We start from the raw sequence: 18,420 nt of genomic DNA, 5'->3' as shown, positions 1-18,420 counted from the left end.
GGGCGCCTGTCATGGTGCCCACTGTCACCAAGGGTTAAAAACAGAGGACGTTGCTTCACAATGACAATGACGCTAGCGATGGGACGTTCAGCTCTTGCAAAAAAAACAAAAAAAACAATGTGAAAGTGTTAATAGTGTAGGGTGGTAGTAGCCTAGTGGGTTAATACACTCGTCTATGAACCAGAAGACCCAGGTTCAAACCCCACTTACGACCATAGTGTCTCTCCAAACTCCGTAAAATAATGATCTCCTAGAGAAAGAGACAACAATACAATATTGTTCTCCATCGGTAGACTATTGCTTTTAGGCATTGGTGACCTTCACTGTTACACCATTTGCAAAAAATTATGAAGTTATTTGACCATAATGCATTTAATAAATGTTCAAAGATACAGAAAGTATTCAATAGAGATGGTAAAATATGTTGCAGATTAGACAAATATCTATGAAATATAGGAACCTCAAGTGGAACATTTTGGAACAATTGAAATAATCACATTTCATGCAACAGAAAAACTGGGGAAAAAAATGCATTTAAACAATTTAACAGGTGGAACAAAACCATATTTTATTTGTGGGTTGGATGTTCAGACTGATATGACCCAAACATGACCCACAGAAGACCTCTGCAACTCGAACAGAACAGCCGGGCCTCTGGGGTCAACATTTAACGAACTGGTGTGTGACCTCATAGATGCCCACCGACTCGCTGGCGTTCTCATCATAGTCGGTCCAGTCCTGGAACGAAACGTGACAATTCTAACTAAAAACAGCGACCAGGAGGTACAATTCTGTTGACACACCAACAAGCAGAACAGATTCAGCCACTCACTTTCTCCAAGAGGTTGACCTCAGGAAACTTCGTGCCGGATTCTGCGCCTTCTGCCGCAAACCCAGCCTGTTGGATTCAGCAGATCAACATTTTGGACAAATGAATGGAGAGCAAAATATGGTTGTTCATACATTCCTGTCCAAAGATGCGAGACCCCATTGCTGTGGACATTTTACTTCATGACATTAATCAGACGCTCTTATTTTATTTACTAGGCACTAGGCTACTAGCACCCTCGGACCAGTCAGAGGAAAACTGAATGGCCGCTTTTTCCAAAATCCATCGGAAAAGTAATTGCTACTCGTTTTACATTCATTAGCACATAGATTTACTTTTGGGCAAGTTTATAGCATTTGTTTTTTTTGCATTTCCCCACAGTACATCACCATGACCTTTTTGCATTGTAACAACCACTTGCACATGCATTGCACACACATGCACTAAGACAAATTCTTTCTATTTTGCACATAACATTGCACAAAGACAAACGTTCTGCCTACCTACCTCATCTGGATGCAACTGGAAACTGAACTGTATTGTTTAAGTTGCATTATTAGTAATACTTGAATTGTTGATTTATATTTTCGTCTTACTATTTTGTACCTTTATATATATATATTTTTTTTATTCTCATATGGGCTATAACAGGCTATAACACCCCTTTTTGCCATTTTATATTAAATTTAAACTAAAGACAAATAGGCTAACCTATGTTTGTGAATTTCAGATTTTTTTTCACGTAAAAAAAAAAAAAGTGAAAAAAGTGAAGTGATTGTCACATGTGATACACAGCAGCACAGCACACACAGTGAAATTTGTCCTCGGTATTTAACCATCACCCTGAGTGAGCAGTGGGCACCATGACAGGCGCCCGGGGAGCAGCGTGTGGGGACGGTGCTTTGCTCAGTGGCACCTCAGTGGCACCTTGGCGGATCGGGATTCGAACCGGCAACCTTCTGATTACAGGGCCGCTTCCTTAACCGCTAGGACACCACTGCCCCACGTACGTCATGAATGTTTCACAGAAAGGTTGATTAAATGGCCTTAGTTTTAAGCTTTGATCCAATAAAAGTGTTGAGTTGATAACTTTTTTTGTGAGGAATAACAGCCAATTGCTTGCTCATTTTAAGAGGATTTTGATGTTGCATAACACACTATTGATTAAAAAAAAAGTATGATTTATCCGATGAAAATAAATCGACAGATTACTCGATTCCAAAAATATTCGATAGTTGCAGCCCTACTATGGTCGAATAAAACCGTTTTGCACATTGCAAATCAATTCAGCAAAAAACACCACCACTTTCCTCCCCAGGTCCATTCATTACCTGCGGCTGGAAGTCCACAGGTTCCAGGCCTCGGCATTCGAACTGCACCATGGGCTTGAACTTCTCACTGTCCTCGGCCTTCGGAATCACAGAAGCAACACAGCCGAGGGGTCAGTGTGCAAAGTGCACGGGCGGGAAGGCGAGAGCATCGCTGCCGCGCCTCAACTCACGTTATACGGCGTGACCGTGTCCTTCAGGATATCTGCGGACGCATGGGACAGGCGTTAGGAGGTCCGCGCAGCCGGCGGAACGGCGCGCGTCACCACGGAAGCCTACCTATGGAGTTTTCCCGAGAGCACAGCTTGCATTTCTGGACCATGCTGGCGCTGCCCCGGCCTCCTTTCAGCGGCACGCTGTCCTGCAGAAGATCCATCAAACTCATGTCTGAACCCAGTCACATAAATATAACATAATACAAATCACTAAAACCTCACTTACTACCATAAAAGTTGTATATATGGGGTGGTAGTGGCCTAGTGTGTAACACACTCGCCTATGAACCAGAAGAGCCAGGTTCAAACCCCATCGCGTCCCTGAGTAAGACACTTAACCCTGAGTGTCTCCGGGGGGGGGGACTGTCCCTGTAACTACTCTGGATAAGGACGTCTGGTAAATGCTGTAAAATGTTTAACTCAGAGGGGTCCGAGTATTATAGCTCTATGCACCAGACCGCCGCACATGCGCACTTCGCGTCTTCTTACATTTACATTTACATATATGGCATTTGGCAGGCGCCGCTTCTCACGTTATTACTTCCCAGATCAGCGTGTCCTCACCATCGGCGTCACGTACTGCCATTTGTCCGAAACCTCCCCGCAGTTTCCACACTTGAGCTGAGCAGAGAGACAGAAGAATAAAAGCCGATTTCGACCCAGAGGACCGTATATATCCGCGTTTATATCGATTTATAACCGTTCGCAGCAGCGCATAGTGGCGCGCTTACCTTCAAAAACCAGCGGAAGTCGTCGCCAAGCGGCCGCACGTTGGTGACGTTCTCCAGCGTGGCCTTGAAGTGAAGCGCAAATTTCTGCAGGGACACCGGGGGGACGTTACACAGGGCGGGTTCAAAAAGAAAGCGGCGTTCCCCATCCGCGGCACGACCCCACTCACCACCATCGTGGAACAAGCCGCGGTTAGCGTGGAACGCGCGCATGCGCAGTGGCGACCGGCCGTGTGTGCGCCCCCTGCCGGACGCGCAGGGCGGTGCGAATTAGGACCCACGCAAAGCTGGGGGAAACTTGGTCGAATCTCGACTTGCCTAAAACGATGGCTGCAGAATTTCCTCCTTTTGCATTTCACTGCGAGTTGTACTACTGCCACTATTTTTAAACCCGCCCACTGTAATGTCCCTGCAGAAATTTCTGATTATTCACTTTTTTGTTCATATTTATAGTTAATACTAACTGTATATTACTACATACTACTGTTTATCCATCTGTAAATATTATCCAGTCTCTTCCTGTACATTTCACCTTATGTATACCCATAACTTATTTGACCTTTATCCTGCACTTGCTGCTTATTGCACCAAAACTGCATTTCGCTGCCCCGTACTTGTGTAATAGCAATAAAGTTGAATCTAGTCTAAATAAATAAAAAATCTTGAATCTACAATCTTTCCATGAAACAGCAACTTGAGGTGTGTAGAGAAAGACTCTGAGCAGCAATACAATATTGTTCTCCAGGGGTGTTAGAAAATATCGACACAGCAATATACCGCAATATTTTACCTGGTGATATTGTATGGCCACAGGGACGTCAAACACCTGTATCGACGTATACAAATTCGGTTCCGAGTTACGTCGGTTTGGCTGAACTATTAACGTCATCCACGCGTCATCTTGTACATCAGCTGTTTTCACTGTAGAATATCGCAACATGTGCAGCATCACAATATATCGTGATATGATCGTATCCTGATATGATCGAGGTCCTCGCCTGTTCTCCATCTGTAGACCGTTACCTGTAGGAGAGAGTTGGGAGACACCGACACCAACATCTCTGTGCTATTTAGGTGCCTTTTTATTTCTCTACTCGTTTATGTACAATCGCAATGAAAAAGACCAAGATGTAATATCAAAAGATATTTATTTCTAGAACACCCTGAACAACGTTTAAGTTTTTTTTAATACAAAACAGGGTATAAAACATTGTTTTGTATTATATCAGTAGAACCTGAAATTATTGTCTAGGACAATCCCTGAGATGCACAGTACAGAAGGGAGATCTTTTCCAGAAATACAGTAAACTCTGATTTACAGCAGCATACAGAAAGTAATTAAAAAAATAATAATAATTCATCATTCGATAAAACGTAGTCTTGCCCAATACTTCCTGCAAGCATTCACGATTTCTGAAATAAGACGACGATTAAAACCCTTCGAGTGGGTACGAACACGTTGAAGTGAGAAATACCTGATGGTTCCGTTCCGAATATTAAAACATGGACCGTATAAAGCAGAATAATACTGATCACTACGCTCGCCGGTATAAATATACATTTCTATAAACCCAACGTGGCTACTGTTCTAGCGACTGTGCGTTATTTCGGGGCCCCGGTCAGTGGGGCCTGCTGGACTCGGAGGGCCGGCGTCTCCGTGGCGGCGCCGGGGGCTGGACGTTCTGCCGCTTGCTGCAGCCGCCGCTCAGCAGGTCCTGTATGTGCTGGACGATCAGGTTTATGGCCACTGTGGACAGAGCAGGAGTCACGTGACCACGCGCACCGACACGCTACAGCCGACGCCAGCGCCGCGCCCATTACCCATGTTGTCCGCCCCGCGCGGGATGATGACGTCGGCGTACTTCTTGGTCTGGGGACGGAAGACGTGTCGGTGAGGGACGGTACATCAGTCTGGACATCTGGACATGCAGACAGGACTTACGGGCAGGCAGAACTCTTCAAAAGCGGGTTTCACGAAGGTGATGTACTGGGTCAGGACCTGCTCCAGGTCCCTGCCGCGCTCGCCGATGTCCCTCAGCACTGCAGGGACAAAGACAGAGACGTCACGGCGGGACGGCGCACGTCCCTCCCGGCCCGCGGCGCGCCGCCTCACCTCTGCGAGAGAGACGCGTGTCGGCGTCCGTGTCCACGAACAGCTTCATCTGGAACAGGTCTCGGATCTCCTGGTGGTAGAACATGAGGATGCCCTCGAAGAGGACCACGTCGGCCGGGTACAGCGTGACGGACTCGTCCCTCCTGCAAGGCGGCGGCGAGGACATGAGGCGGCGTCCCGCGACCCGGCGGGTGGAAACGTCTGCGGTGTGCGGCGTACCTGCAGTGGTTGATGAAGTCGTAGACGGGGATCCGCACGGCTCGTCCCTCAATGATGTCCTGCAGCGTCTTTCTGATCAGCTCATTGTCAAAAGCGTCTGGACGCGTCCATGCAAGAAACACAAACCGGGCCGTGAGTTAGTAAAACGAGATTAAACACGCCTGATGTGGACCTGAAGATGAACCAGAGATAAGACCAACACTTTATTAAGATAGAAAGCAAAATAACAAGATTGACACCGTTTCTCTGTGGAGTTGGAAACTCCATCTTCAACCAGCCGAACCACCCCCACGTCCCACCTCTTCTCACGTCTCTCCACCGGCTCCCGGTAGCTGCTCACATCCAGTTTAAATCCATGATGCTGCCTACAGGGCTGTAAATGGAAGTTCTCCCTCTTACACCAACACACTACTAGCCAGATACACTCCTGCACGCACTCTCAGATCTGCACACCGAAACCAGACTGAAAATTCCCTCTTCACGGGGTCTCCGGTCCCAGTCAACTCTGTTCTCTGTTGTTGTCCCTGGCTGGTGGGACAACTTGTCCTGCTCCATTCGACTAGCCGAGACTACTTCCACCTTTAAGAAGCAGCTGAAAACCCTCTTGTTCAAAAAGTATTTCAGACGAATCCAACACACACACACAATCACACTATATATGTTTATTTATTTATTTATTTTAGGGCTGCATGATTTGGGGAAAAAGACATATTGCAATTATTGAGATCAATATTGCGTTATGCGATTGCGATATGATAAAGGACACTTGCTTGTATATCAATGAAAAGTCGCATAAAATTACAAATAGTGAAATGTTTCATTTCAAAGTGAAACATACAATTATAACAACTTGAAATGCCCAGTGCTTTCAAAATACAATATTCTACAAAATTAAATAAATCACAAAAAACTCTTTACATTACTGTCGAACGACAAACCCTGGTAAGGCTAAACAACTATTTTGATTATATTTGGCCATTATAAAATCCCGTATTATAGTTCTTACGTTTAACCAAAACGTTGTTTGGAGGCTGACTTGAACACAGGAATACATAGCTTCGCTAGCTTAGCCTAGCTTAGCTAAGGTTAAGACTTATAAAACGGGATTTTATAATGGCCAAATATATTCAAACCAATTGTCCAGCCTTACCTATGAAATATAACCCCCGGGATCTGGTTTGGAGCGTACAGCGGTTTGTACAGCCCCAAGCAGCACAAGAGTGAGGCATTTTTTTATGCACTTCTCTCCATAGACATGTATATGCTTCACTCCACAGCAGCGCCTCTCGCAATATGGCGGCGACGTTGACGTACGATGCAGCGCGTCATGCGCCGTCTAACCATATGTCTCCGAATCAAAAGTCATGTGACCAAATATGTCACATCCGACTGAAGTGATACTTCAGTCATCTCGCAAACTTTGAGGATGAGAGAATGGATCGGATATGTTGCCATGTACTAATCATTTAAATCTCAGCTTTTTGCGTTCATGTAATCGCACAGACTGACATCGCGATTACGATTGCGATTAGATTAATCGTGCAGCACTCAAAACTCAAATCTATAGAGACTGAACGAGAATTGCTGGTGTCGTCCTCTTGTAAGTCGCTTTGGATAAAAGCGTCTGCAAAGTAAAGTAAAGTAAAGTAAAGTAAAGTAACCAGCGGCACAAATCCCATCAGCTGGGAAGGAGAAGTTGCGCCCTCGACTCCGCCTTCCACCATTCTGCGGCTTTCTAGCTGCATCTAGCGTTACGTCATACGGCACCGAACTGGATTACTGGCGAGAAATTTTCAAGCTCCGGTCAATCGTCCAAAAAGAACCTGTCGGCTGCCGTGGCCGCGCTCCCTTCACGAGGACATCGTTCATCAACCTGAATCTTGTCATGGTCACGCGGCGCCGTGGACAGGAGAGCCGGGTGACAGGATGGCCGTCCCAGAGGCGCATGGTATAATCTGATTTTGGGGGCAGTGGTGGCCTAGCGGTTAAGGAATGAAAAGGTTGCCGGTTCGAATACCGAGATGAAGGTCCCGTCCCCACACGCTGCTCCCCGGGCTCCTGTCATGGTGCCCACTGCTCACCAAGGGTGACGTGTTAAATACAGAGGACACGTTTCACTGCATCACCGTGTGCTGTGCTTCGCAATGACAATCACGTCACTTTCACCTGGGTGGTCGAAGTTGAACTGGCCCTTGACGGCTTTGGCCTTCTGCTCTGGGGTCAGCTCCATGTAGAAACTGTCTTGGCTGAGAATCACGACTTGCCGCTGGCGGTGGTCGATCTTATTCTGGCCCAGCAGCTCCATGATCTTCTCGCACACTGACGACTGGCATCAGAAAAGACGCGAAGCAACCAGTCAGCTTCCAGTGACCGTACGAACACGGCATTTTATTTCATTTTTAAAGAAAAAGAATTACTTTATGTATGTCGTCTGATATTTGTGCACAAGCAGACGTGATTCTATCCTAATTCTAATACCTTACAAATAAGGATAAGGAGATTAGGTCTTTTTAAATGTCAACCATTCAGTCTCCACCTAGTATTAAATGTTTCGACACTGTTATAAACTTTTTTTATCGATTGTGAGTGAGGTTCTAATAATTTCGGCCATTACAAAAAATAAACAATGAATTTAACACTACTACACATCAGATAAACAGTATTTTTATACCATATCATCATAACGGAATAATGTGTTAATTAATGCAATGGTAACAGGTCCGATCCATATCAGGATTTGCAGCGCACAGTGTGGAGCCCCGTAATAAAAACCACGTGGTGGCTTTATCCGCGACGACGACGAGCGCTGGCCGGGGGGGGGACCGGGCTGACGCGCTCGGTCCGCGGCTAGAAGCGGCACTGACCTTGCCGCTGGCCGTTCCCCCGGACACGCCGATGAGGAAGGGCCGACTGGCGTGGTCGTTCTCCGCCGCGTCCTCGAGTCGCGCCTCCCCGTCCCCGGCCATGCTGCCCGCTGCGCGCTGTGCGCATGCGCGCCATACATGCGCAGTAGTCGCATGTTCGAGCGACAGCGGGGGGGTGGAACAGAAGCGATAGACACTTAAACTCTGGATAAATGGCACAAATAAATAATAACAAAAATGGATAACAACAAAAAAGAAAAACAATGGCAAGACATGAACAAAAGAAACGAATAAATAAGAAGCCGGGTGCTCATAGTGGCAGCATACAAATAAATAAAGAGCAATACTGACATTTTATACAATTATTTAGAGAGAAGAATATCATATAGGAGCGACAGAAGCGAAGGTAAATAGAGAGACCAGCCTGATTCTAAATGTGTATGTTTTTTATAGCCGTACAGGTGGAAGAACAAATGTAAGAGTTGAAATCTGCCAGAAAGAAATTAAATTGTCCGAATATTTACATTTATGGACATTTGTTAGAAACTATATGTAATTTAGTTTTGTTTTTATTACATTGAAACAGTTCAGACCAGAACTTATAAACATAAACACATTTTCATCAGGTGATCGTCCACAAAATGAGCATGTAACTTTTATATCAGGTTTAAAACGAGTCAGGTAAACTTTTGTGGGGCAACAACAACAACAACAACATTTATTTCTTATATAGCCCCAAATCACATATAGTACGTCTCAATGGGCTTTGACAGGCCCTACAGTTGACACCCCCCACACTTGACCCTTCTGCACACAAGGAAAAACTCCACACAAAAAAAAACTCTAGGAGAGAGAAAAAAAAGAAAGGAAGAAACGTTGGGAAGGAGTGATACAGAGAGGGACCCCCTTCCAGGGTCGAGTGAGCCTGCAAATGGTGTCAGTGCAGGGTTGGGGATGATATAATAATAAATCCTACAGGATTAGTACGCAGTACGTAGTTTCTATTTACTTCCGGGTACGCGTCATCGCACAACAGCCAATCACCGTGCGAGATTATTCCATGAGGCCCCGCCCACAAACATGGCAGGGCAGTTGCCACTGAGACCGAGAACGAAGTGGATCGCGGGAGTAATGACACCCGTCTAAACCGACGACGCCAAAAACAAATCCGGTAAAAAAAAAAATTTAAAAGAAACGCAAATCATGTGTTTGCAAACGAGAGTTTTTGGTATTTGGTAAATGTTCTTTTTTGCTTGTTTTTTTCAGGGGTCAAAGTTCACCCCGAGCATGGCCCTGTGCGGAGCGCCCCTGCGGCGGGCCCCGCTTGTGGCGGGCGTCAGGAGGGCCTCCTCGGGCTCCCTGCTTATCAGAGAGCCCCTGAACTACTGGCGCGGTGGGCGGGTGGGGCTCGGCGCCGCAGAGGCCACGCAGGCCGTGTACGAGCCCGCCACCGGTGGGTCTCGGTTCCATTTGAACGTTGGTGGTGGAACCGCTGCTCCGGTCTGACCAGGCGTGCCGTCTTCCATCAGGACGCGTGCTGTGCCGGCTGCAGCAGTGTGGAGCGGAGGAGGTGGACCAGGCTGTGCAGAGCGCCCGCTCCGCCTTCCTCGCCTGGAGCCGGATGGCCGGAATGGAGAGGGCCAGAGTGATGCTGGACGCGGCGCGGATCGTGGAGGTGTCCCCCCTCGCACACTTCACCTCTGATACTTGTCAGTAGTAGGTCATCTCTGAAAGGTCTAGTTTCTGGGTCCAGATGCGGAGGGAGGAGATCGCCGAGTTGGAGGCCGTGAACAACGGGAAGTCCATCACGGAGGCCCGTCTGGACGTGGACTCGGCCCGGCTGTGCATGGAGTACTACGCCGGCCTGTCGGGGACGCTGGCAGGTACGAGCGCCTTGTCCTAGACCGTACGTACGGCGTGGGCTCATCGTGCCTCGCCTCCAACAGGCCAGCACGTGCAGCTGCCCGGGGGCTCGTTCGCGTACACGCGGCGCGAGCCGCTGGGCGTGTGCGCCGGGATCGGGGCGTGGAACTACCCCTTCCAGATCGCAGCCTGGAAGTCGGCGCCGGCGCTCGCCTGCGGTAAGGAAGCAAATTCATTTCCCCATTTACATTTACAGCATTATCACTCAGTAGTGACAGGGACAGTCCCCCCCTGGAGACACTCAGGGTTAAGTGTCCTGCTCAGGGACACAGTGGTAGTAAGTGGGGTTTGAACCTGGGTCTTCTGGTTCATAGTCAGTAGTTATAGGGACAGTCCCCCCCCTGGAGACACTCAGGGTTAAGTGTCCTGCTCAGGGACACAGTGGTAGTAAGTGGGGTTTGAACCTGGGTCTTCTGGTTCATAGTCAGTAGTTATAGGGACAGTCCCCCCCCTGGAGACACTCAGGGTTAAGTGTCCTGCTCAGGGACACAGTGGTAGTAAGTGGGGTTTGAACCTGGGTCTTCTGGTTCGTAGACGAGTGTGTTACCCGCTAGGCTGCGACCAGACGCCCTTATGCAGCCTTACAGTCAGTAGTGACAGGGAGACACTCGGGGACAAACGTTTTCTGGGTGTCTTACCCGCTGGGCTGCAGCCGCCTATTTTATTTGATTGTTTACTAGTGTCACCAAAAGCCATATTCTAATCCGGTGGTCCCCAGTGGGGGGGTCACGATTTACTCTAATGTTATTGCAGGTTGATTTGAATACGTTAAAACGCGCCCGAGCGGGTCGGAACCGGTGTGTTAAAGCGCCTCGTCTCTGTCCTGCTCCCAGGGAACTCGATGGTCTTCAAGCCGTCCCCGGTGACCCCCGTGACCGCCGTGTTGCTGGCGGAGATCTACGCCCAGGCCGGGGCCCCGGAGGGGCTGTACAACGTGGTACAGGGCGGCCATCAGACGGGAGCGCTGCTGTGCCGCCATCCCTCTGTGGCGAAGGTGTCGTTCACCGGCAGCGTGGCGACTGGACAGAAGGTAAAGAGCTGGTACCGAGTTGTCTGTGAAGCTGCCGTTCCTGAGTTGGCCCCTTTGTGCAGATCATGGCGATGGCTGCCACCGGGGTAAAGCCGGTGACCCTGGAGCTCGGTGGCAAGTCTCCGCTGATCATCTTTGAGGACAGCGACCTGGAGAACGCTGTGAGGGGGTCACTCATGGCTAACTTCCTCTCACAGGGACAGGTGGGACGGTCAGACCACTAGTCACGAGCTTATTAACCCTTTAAATGCCAGTTTAAACATTTGTATTATTGATTAATTTTTCATTTAAAAAGCTCATTATTTTCCGTATAATAAATAGCAGGGGGATGCGGCAGTGGTGGTTATTAGTCTTGGATATGTCAAGGATCAACAACCAAATTTATTTGATTGCATTAGTATTTTTGTGTAGTGTCAAATAATTCCTCACGGCGCCCCTAAAATCTACCATAAAATTCTCACACATCAATATTTATTCAGATTTTTTTTTTTTTTATGAATCACTTATTCAACGTGAGCCCTTTTCAAAATGATCAAATATTCAAGAATTTTCGGCATGATTTAAGCCCATTAAAGGCCAGTTTAAGCATTTGAATCCTTGATCATTTATTAAAAACCCATAAAAAGCTATTTTTTTCTATATAATAAATAGTAGCGGGATGAGGCCATGCTGGTCATTTGAGTCTTGGATGTGAAAAATCATTAAAAAAATTTTTTTTTGTGATCTACTTCATCTTTTTGCACCCTCGCGCACTCTTCAAGTCCAAAAATGTACACGCATAAAATCTGCTATAATTTTTTTTTTTTTTTAAATCACTCAATCAACTTGAGCCCTTTACAGAATGATCAAACATTCAATATTTTTCTGGATTTTTACCTTTTAAATGCTAGTTTAATTATATGAATTACTCATTATTTTTATATATATATATTTAAAAAAAACCAAATTCAACATTGCATATTTTATATATAACTTGAGCCCATGGGTCATTATGGGGCAGTATGGTCCTGAGGAGGAGGGCACACAGGTTAGAAGTGTTGCATATTTTCCACAGAGGAATGTGTTCGCTCATTACATTTTCTGTCTCACGTTTGTCTGTAATTGGCTCTGCTCCCATTAGGTGTGCAGTAACGGGACCCGCGTGTTTGTCCAGCGGCCGGTCCTGTCCCAGTTCCTGGAGGCGGTGGTCCGCAGGACGAAAGCCATCCGGATCGGAGACCCGCTGCTGGAGGAGACCCGCATGGGGCCGCTGGCCAGCCGGCCACACCTGGAGAGGGTGCTGGGCTTCATCAGCCAGGCTAAAGAGGAGGTGCGGTGATTCGTGGAGAACGTCCCGTTCCGTGGGTGCTGAGGAACGTGTGTGGGTTCCTCATGTGGGTTCATCTGTGTGCTCCTCAGGGTGCCAGAGTGCTCTACGGAGGGGAGCGCTACACCCCCGCAGATCCAACACTGAAAGACGGATACTTCATGACTCCTTGCGTGCTGGGTGAGGCCTCTTGTAGATTTTTTGACTGTAATAATCAAATCTTGGCTAATTTAAGACTGATATGTATAACGGCCCATGTTCATGTACGGTGTGAATGATATGCAGACAACTGCACCGATGACATGACGTGCGTGAAGGAGGAGATCTTCGGACCCGTCATGTCTGTGCTGCCGTTCGACACCGAAGAGGAAGTTCTCAGAAGAGCCAATGACAGCATCATGGGCCTGGCCGCTGGAGTCTTTACCCGGTAACCCGGTTTCATCGGGGCTTCACTCTCTGAGGATGCCGTGGGGTCACGTGTGATGTCATTTCCTGCCTGCAGGGACGTGAAGAGAGCCCACCGCGTGGTGGAGAACCTGCAGGCTGGGACCTGCTTCATCAACAACTACAACATCACCCCGGTGGAGGTTCCGTTCGGAGGGTACAAGGCCTCGGGTGAGCACGCGTGACCCCGCACGACCCGGCACGTGACCCCCCAATCACGAACGCTGCGTCTTCGGCAGGTATCGGCAGGGAGAACGGCCAGGTGACCGCCGAGTTCTACTCCCAGCTGAAGACGGTGGTGGTGGAGATGGGCGACGTCCACAGCCTGTTTTAAATGGTGGAGATGTTGGTAGGACCGGCGCGCTGAAATAATGATTCTGGATTCTATATCGTGTGTGGAGTTCTTGTGACCCTCAGATTAAAACAAGCAACAAGCATTCCAGGCACCAACCGGGCAACGTGTTTATTCCAGGAACCGCTCGGCAAATCTGACAACAGAACCCCCTTCACCCCCCACTCGGCCACGGGAACGCTTCCTTACGCTAGAACAACGTGGCCGGAGGAGCGCTTTACAGCCGGACGCTGGTTCTCCCCGGCTTCCTCCCCGCACGCCTGCTGCCCAGTCGCTTTCTCTGCGGAGGAAGAACGTTCACAAGCATGTGACCGAGGAGTGGGAGGCGGCCAGGGTCCGAACATCCAAAAAAACACTTTCACACGCACACAACACACACACTCACACACACACTCACACACTCACTCACACACACACTCACACCACACACACACTCACACACACACCACACACACACTCACACACACACACTCACACACACACTCACACACTCACACACACACACACTCACCACACGCACTCACACACTCACACACACACGCCACTCACACACACTCACTCACTCACCACACACACTCACACACACTCCACACACGCACTCACACACAAACACTACACACTCACACACACGCACACACGCACACACACACTCACACACACACTCACACACACACACACTCACACACACACTCACACACCACACTCACACACACACTCACACACACTCACTCACACACACTCACACACACACTCACACACACACGCACTCACACACTCACACACACACGCACTCACACACACTCACTCACACACGCACTCACACACACTCACACACACTCACACACACACACTCACACCACACACACACTCACACTCAACACACACACTCACACACACTCCCACACTCAACCACACACTCACCCTCACACACTCACACACACACACTCACACCACACTACTCACACACACCACACACACTCACAACACACTCACTCACACACACTCACACACACACACACTCACTCACAACACACCCTCAACCACCTCACACACCACACAACACACACTCACACACACTCACACAATCACTACACACACCACACGCCCCACCCACACACACACTCACACACACTCACTCACACCACACACACACACACACTCACACACCACTCCCCGCACTCAACACACTCACACACACCACACACACTCACTCACACACACAACTCACACACCACACACACCCACACACACTCCCTCACACACACTCACAAAATTAAAACCAAAAAGCTTCACAATTCCCAACAAGTTCGGGCTTATCGGGGCTCTTAGTTTTTGTAAACTCACAATCTATAGAAACCGAATGAGAATTGCTGGTGTCGTGCTCCTGTAAGTCGCTTTGGATAAAAGCGTCAGTAAAGTAAAGTAAAGTAAAGTAAAGTAAAGTAAAGTAAAGTAAAGTAAAGTAAAGTACGGTGAGCTGCTGGCCTGCTTTAATAAGAAGAGGGAGTTACCTTGTTCCGGACGGGCTTCTTAAACTGGGCCACGGACTCTGCGGAGGAAAATGTAAACTTTCTTTCCCGAACTGTCACTTGCGCGTGAATTATAACGGCGCGGCTGTTCTGGTTACCGTCACCGTCGTCGGAGAGCACGTTCTCCTTCCCTGGAAGCTCTGCGCCTGGGTCCTGTCACGGAGAACGTGGGTCAGAAGCCACGGAGAACCTCCCACACATTCCAGGCTTCGGTGGAGAACGCGGGGCCACACCCCTTCCTCTGCGAGCTCACCTGTGGGCGGGGCTTCTCGGTTCCCTCCTGCGGCGCGGCGAGCCGGCCCTGTTCCACCGCCACGCGGACCTTCAGGCCGTGGTACGGCGTGCACAGCTCGCCCACTTTGCAGTGCACGGCCGTGCCCTCGAACCACAGGCAGTCGTACACACCCTTCCGGAAGCCGGGCGGCTCGTAGTCCGGCGGCGTGACTGAGGACGCGAGACAACAATTTAACACACGCTACACCCACAGATGGAGACGGGCAGCGCGATTAATACAATAATTAAACCTGCATCCAAAATCTGCACATACACGTCAGGGTGGTAGTAGCCTAGCGGGTAACACACTCAACTGTGAACCAGGAGACCCACACTTACTACCATCATGTCCCTGAGCAGGACACTAACCCGGAGTGTCTCCAGGGGGGGACTGTCCCTGTAACTACTGGGTGGTAGTAGCCTAGCGGGTAACACGCTCACCTGTGAACCAGGAGACCCAGGTTCAAAGCCCACTTACTACCATCATGTCCCTGAGCAGGACACTAACCCGGAGTGTCTCCAGGGGGGGACTGTCCCTGTAACTACTGGGTGGTAGTAGCCTAGCGGGTAACACACTCGCCTATGAACCAGAAGACCCAGGTTCAAAGCCCACTTACTACCATCATGTCCCTGAGCAGGACAACTAACCCTGAGTGTCTCCAGGGGGGGACTGTCCCTGTAACTACTGACTATGAACCAGAAGACCCAGGTTCAAACCCCACTTACTACCATCATGTCCCTGAGCACACTTAACTGAGTGTCTCCAGGGGGGGACTGTCCCTGTAACTACTGGGTGGTAGTAGCCTGAGTGTCTCCAGGGGGGGACTGTCCCTGTAACTACTGACTATGAACCAGAAGACCCAGGTTCAAACCCCACTTACTACCATCATGTCCCTGAGCAGGACACTAACCCTGAGTGTCTCCAGGGGGGGACTGTCCCTGTAACTACTGGGTGGTAGTAGCCTAGCGGGTAACACACTCAACTGTGAACCAGGAGACCCACACTTACTACCATCATGTCCCTGAGCAGGACAACTAACCCTGAGTGTCTCCAGGGGGGGACTGTCCCCGTAACTACTGACTGTAAGTCGCTCTGGATAAGGGGGTCTGGTTAATGCCGCAAATGTGTCACACCGTGCACGTGCGTTTACTCACCGTCATCGTAGTAGTACAGCTTCATGTTGAGCAAGACGTCACCGGGGAGGACGCTGAGGTTCTGCATTAGCAAGAACAGTTTCCTAATTAGGAGCACGGAGGCCTTCTTCGTATCCTCCATCGTCACTCTCACCCCGACATCGTTATTCCTGCATCAGGACCAACAAGGTCCGTTATACAAATAGATGAACGTACGTCACGAGAGCTGCGAGGATGTGGGACGTGAGTAGAAATGGGTGGAAACGTCTCACCTGAGGATGTCCATCTGCGGCCCAGACTCGGAATATGTGAACTTGAACTGATACGACTCGATGATGTGCTGCCATTAAAACGAACACGGCAAAACAATTAACGTCTCGACCGCTACAACCACGCAGTTCTGACTACACACTTCACGATCAAATGTTGAGTATTAATACTCTCATCGATTTGGTGTCATTTCCAAGCAGCTCAGTTCTGTCACATCGATAACTCACATTTGGTGATTTTGGATCAGTGTATACCTAGAAAAACAAGAAAATATTTCTAAATAGAAACTAAATATTACATTATGTACAGTACAGGCCAAAAGTCTGAACACCTTCTCATTCAACGTGTTTTCTTTATCTTCATGACCATTTACGTTGGTAGATTCTCACTGAAAGCATCAAAACTATGAATGAACACACGTGGAGTTCTGTACTTAACAAAAAAAGGTGAAATAAGTGAAAACATGTTTTATATTCTAGTTTCTTTGCTCTGGTTACTGCTTTGCACACTCTTGGCATTCTCTCGATGAGCTTCAAGAGGTCGTCACCTGAAATGCTTCTCCAACAGTCTTGAAGGAGTTCCCAGAGGTGTTTAGCACTTGTTGGTCCAGCTCACCCCAAACCATCTGGACTGGGTTCAGGTCCGGTGACTGTGGAGGTCAGGTCTCCACTTTTTGTTAAGTACAGAACTCCACATGTGTTCATTCATAGTTTTGATGCCTTCAGTGAGAATCTACCAACGTAAATGGTCATGAAGATAAAGAAAACACGTTGAATGGGAAGGTGTCTAAACCACAGGCCTGCACTGTACACTGTATTACTGTAGCTAATGGCAAATAAATGCAGATCCACGTACCCCAATAAACACGATTTGCAGCTGTTCAAAAAGCAAAAAAAGTATGATGAGCGTATAATAAAATTGATATGATTGTAAGTATTCAATAGATGCCAACTTACATATGACTTGTCTAAAGCATCAAAACTGCCCATCATCCTGAAACAAATTGGATTTCATTAATAAATAATGGGACTGGCATATAAAGCAGAGGTTAACTGTGAAATATGGTTTAAATATGGAATATGAAATATGATTTGAGACGGAGCTTGGCATCTACCATTTCACAATTTTGCGAGCCCCTTCGCACGAACTGTCTTCTTTCAAGATTTTGACGGAGAGATCTGAAATGCACGCAACAGTCGCGCCTCGTTACGATACGATTCGTTACGATACGATGGAATAATGTCGTGAGGGGAGAGCGGCCGCGACCTTCCAGGTAGCGGGAGCAGTAGGCGCCTTCGGGGAAGATCCCCCGCAGGTAGGTGATGGAGGACGTGGCCAGGGCCATCATGCGCTTCACGAACACCAGCGACTGCTCCTGCGTCCTGATGTCGCCGTGGAACAGGCCCGTCCACTGTGGAAGTAAAGTGGCGCGTTGTGACGCGACGTTCGACGCCGCCATGACGTTCGGCCGGACGGAGTTACCTCAGAGGCGCTCTGGCGGGAACGTCGCGGCCTGACCGCGCTCGCCATGGGGCTTTTCTCGGGGCCTGGGGTCAACTGTGTGCGGAGAAGCAATATAACGCGGTATTATCCGCACGTACGTGCTACATTAGTTCATTTATTACCCGGTGGGTTTTAATTTTACCTCGAGTTACGTCAGAAATGGCGCCAGTGGGCCTGCTGCCAGTGCGCATGCGCGTCTCGAATGATCGTTTTCAGAACTTCAGATGTGTTAAGTACTTTTATTATGCTGTTTTATAATTTTAAAGTAATACGTTATTAGGGTATTGTGGGGAATCTTGTTAAGGTTTCCAGTAAAATAAAGCCAAAAAAAATTATAAAAAACCCCATTCTCTTCACATT

At 48.5% G+C, this 18,420-nt stretch overlaps 4 protein-coding genes across 7 annotated transcripts; 1 reads left to right on the top strand and 3 right to left on the bottom strand.

Annotated features, from left to right (window-relative positions):
• Positions 1 to 348: 348 nt before the first annotated feature.
• Positions 349 to 3,320, bottom strand: czib (CXXC motif containing zinc binding protein). The gene is made up of 8 exons (XM_028978638.1): positions 3,271 to 3,320; positions 3,104 to 3,187; positions 2,937 to 2,993; positions 2,437 to 2,518; positions 2,331 to 2,362; positions 2,161 to 2,238; positions 833 to 898; positions 349 to 738 (listed from the first exon to the last, which is right to left on the bottom strand). The coding sequence occupies exons 1-8, from the start codon at positions 3,274 to 3,276 to the stop codon at positions 661 to 663; spliced, it is 483 nt and encodes a 160-aa protein (XP_028834471.1). The 5' UTR covers positions 3,277 to 3,320; the 3' UTR covers positions 349 to 660.
• A 911-nt stretch (positions 3,321 to 4,231) lies between these two features.
• LOC114788270 (uridine-cytidine kinase 2-B-like) lies at positions 4,232 to 8,410 on the bottom strand. Of its 3 annotated transcripts, none has more exons than XM_028976655.1 (7): positions 8,297 to 8,410; positions 7,599 to 7,758; positions 5,433 to 5,529; positions 5,214 to 5,356; positions 5,043 to 5,140; positions 4,922 to 4,970; positions 4,232 to 4,847 (listed from the first exon to the last, which is right to left on the bottom strand). In XM_028976655.1, exons 1-7 carry the CDS (start codon positions 8,396 to 8,398, stop codon positions 4,720 to 4,722), a joined length of 777 nt encoding a protein of 258 aa, XP_028832488.1. In that variant the 5' UTR covers positions 8,399 to 8,410; the 3' UTR covers positions 4,232 to 4,719. The 3 variants fall into 3 exon arrangements, with proteins under 3 accessions (XP_028832488.1, XP_028832490.1, XP_028832489.1); XM_028976657.1 differs by having other exon boundaries at positions 7,850 to 8,406; XM_028976656.1 differs by having other exon boundaries at positions 8,104 to 8,406.
• Positions 8,411 to 9,362: 952 nt separating this feature from the next.
• Positions 9,363 to 13,445, top strand: LOC114788134 (aldehyde dehydrogenase family 9 member A1-B-like). The gene is made up of 12 exons (XM_028976373.1): positions 9,363 to 9,467; positions 9,563 to 9,749; positions 9,826 to 9,971; positions 10,050 to 10,179; positions 10,243 to 10,377; positions 11,053 to 11,249; positions 11,312 to 11,452; positions 12,370 to 12,558; positions 12,648 to 12,735; positions 12,841 to 12,982; positions 13,058 to 13,170; positions 13,239 to 13,445. Exons 2-12 carry the CDS (start codon positions 9,584 to 9,586, stop codon positions 13,331 to 13,333), a joined length of 1,542 nt encoding a protein of 513 aa, XP_028832206.1. The 5' UTR covers positions 9,363 to 9,467; positions 9,563 to 9,583; the 3' UTR covers positions 13,334 to 13,445.
• On the bottom strand, positions 12,196 to 18,191 carry zte38 (zebrafish testis-expressed 38). 2 transcript variants are annotated; one of them, XM_028976375.1, is made up of 12 exons: positions 18,040 to 18,191; positions 17,824 to 17,968; positions 17,672 to 17,735; positions 17,514 to 17,550; positions 17,413 to 17,433; positions 16,785 to 16,811; positions 16,560 to 16,627; positions 16,309 to 16,457; positions 15,134 to 15,324; positions 14,979 to 15,033; positions 14,863 to 14,900; positions 12,196 to 13,631 (listed from the first exon to the last, which is right to left on the bottom strand). In XM_028976375.1, the coding sequence occupies exons 1-12, from the start codon at positions 18,085 to 18,087 to the stop codon at positions 13,569 to 13,571; spliced, it is 906 nt and encodes a 301-aa protein (XP_028832208.1). In that variant the 5' UTR covers positions 18,088 to 18,191; the 3' UTR covers positions 12,196 to 13,568. The 2 variants fall into 2 exon arrangements, with proteins under 2 accessions (XP_028832208.1, XP_028832207.1); XM_028976374.1 differs by having other exon boundaries at positions 14,863 to 15,033.
• Positions 18,192 to 18,420: the final 229 nt, after the last annotated feature.

Source organism: Denticeps clupeoides, chromosome 4 (genome assembly GCF_900700375.1).
Source record: "Denticeps clupeoides chromosome 4, fDenClu1.1, whole genome shotgun sequence".
NCBI lineage: Eukaryota > Metazoa > Chordata > Actinopteri > Clupeiformes > Denticipitidae > Denticeps > Denticeps clupeoides.
This window is presented reverse-complemented; position numbering and strand designations above follow the sequence as displayed.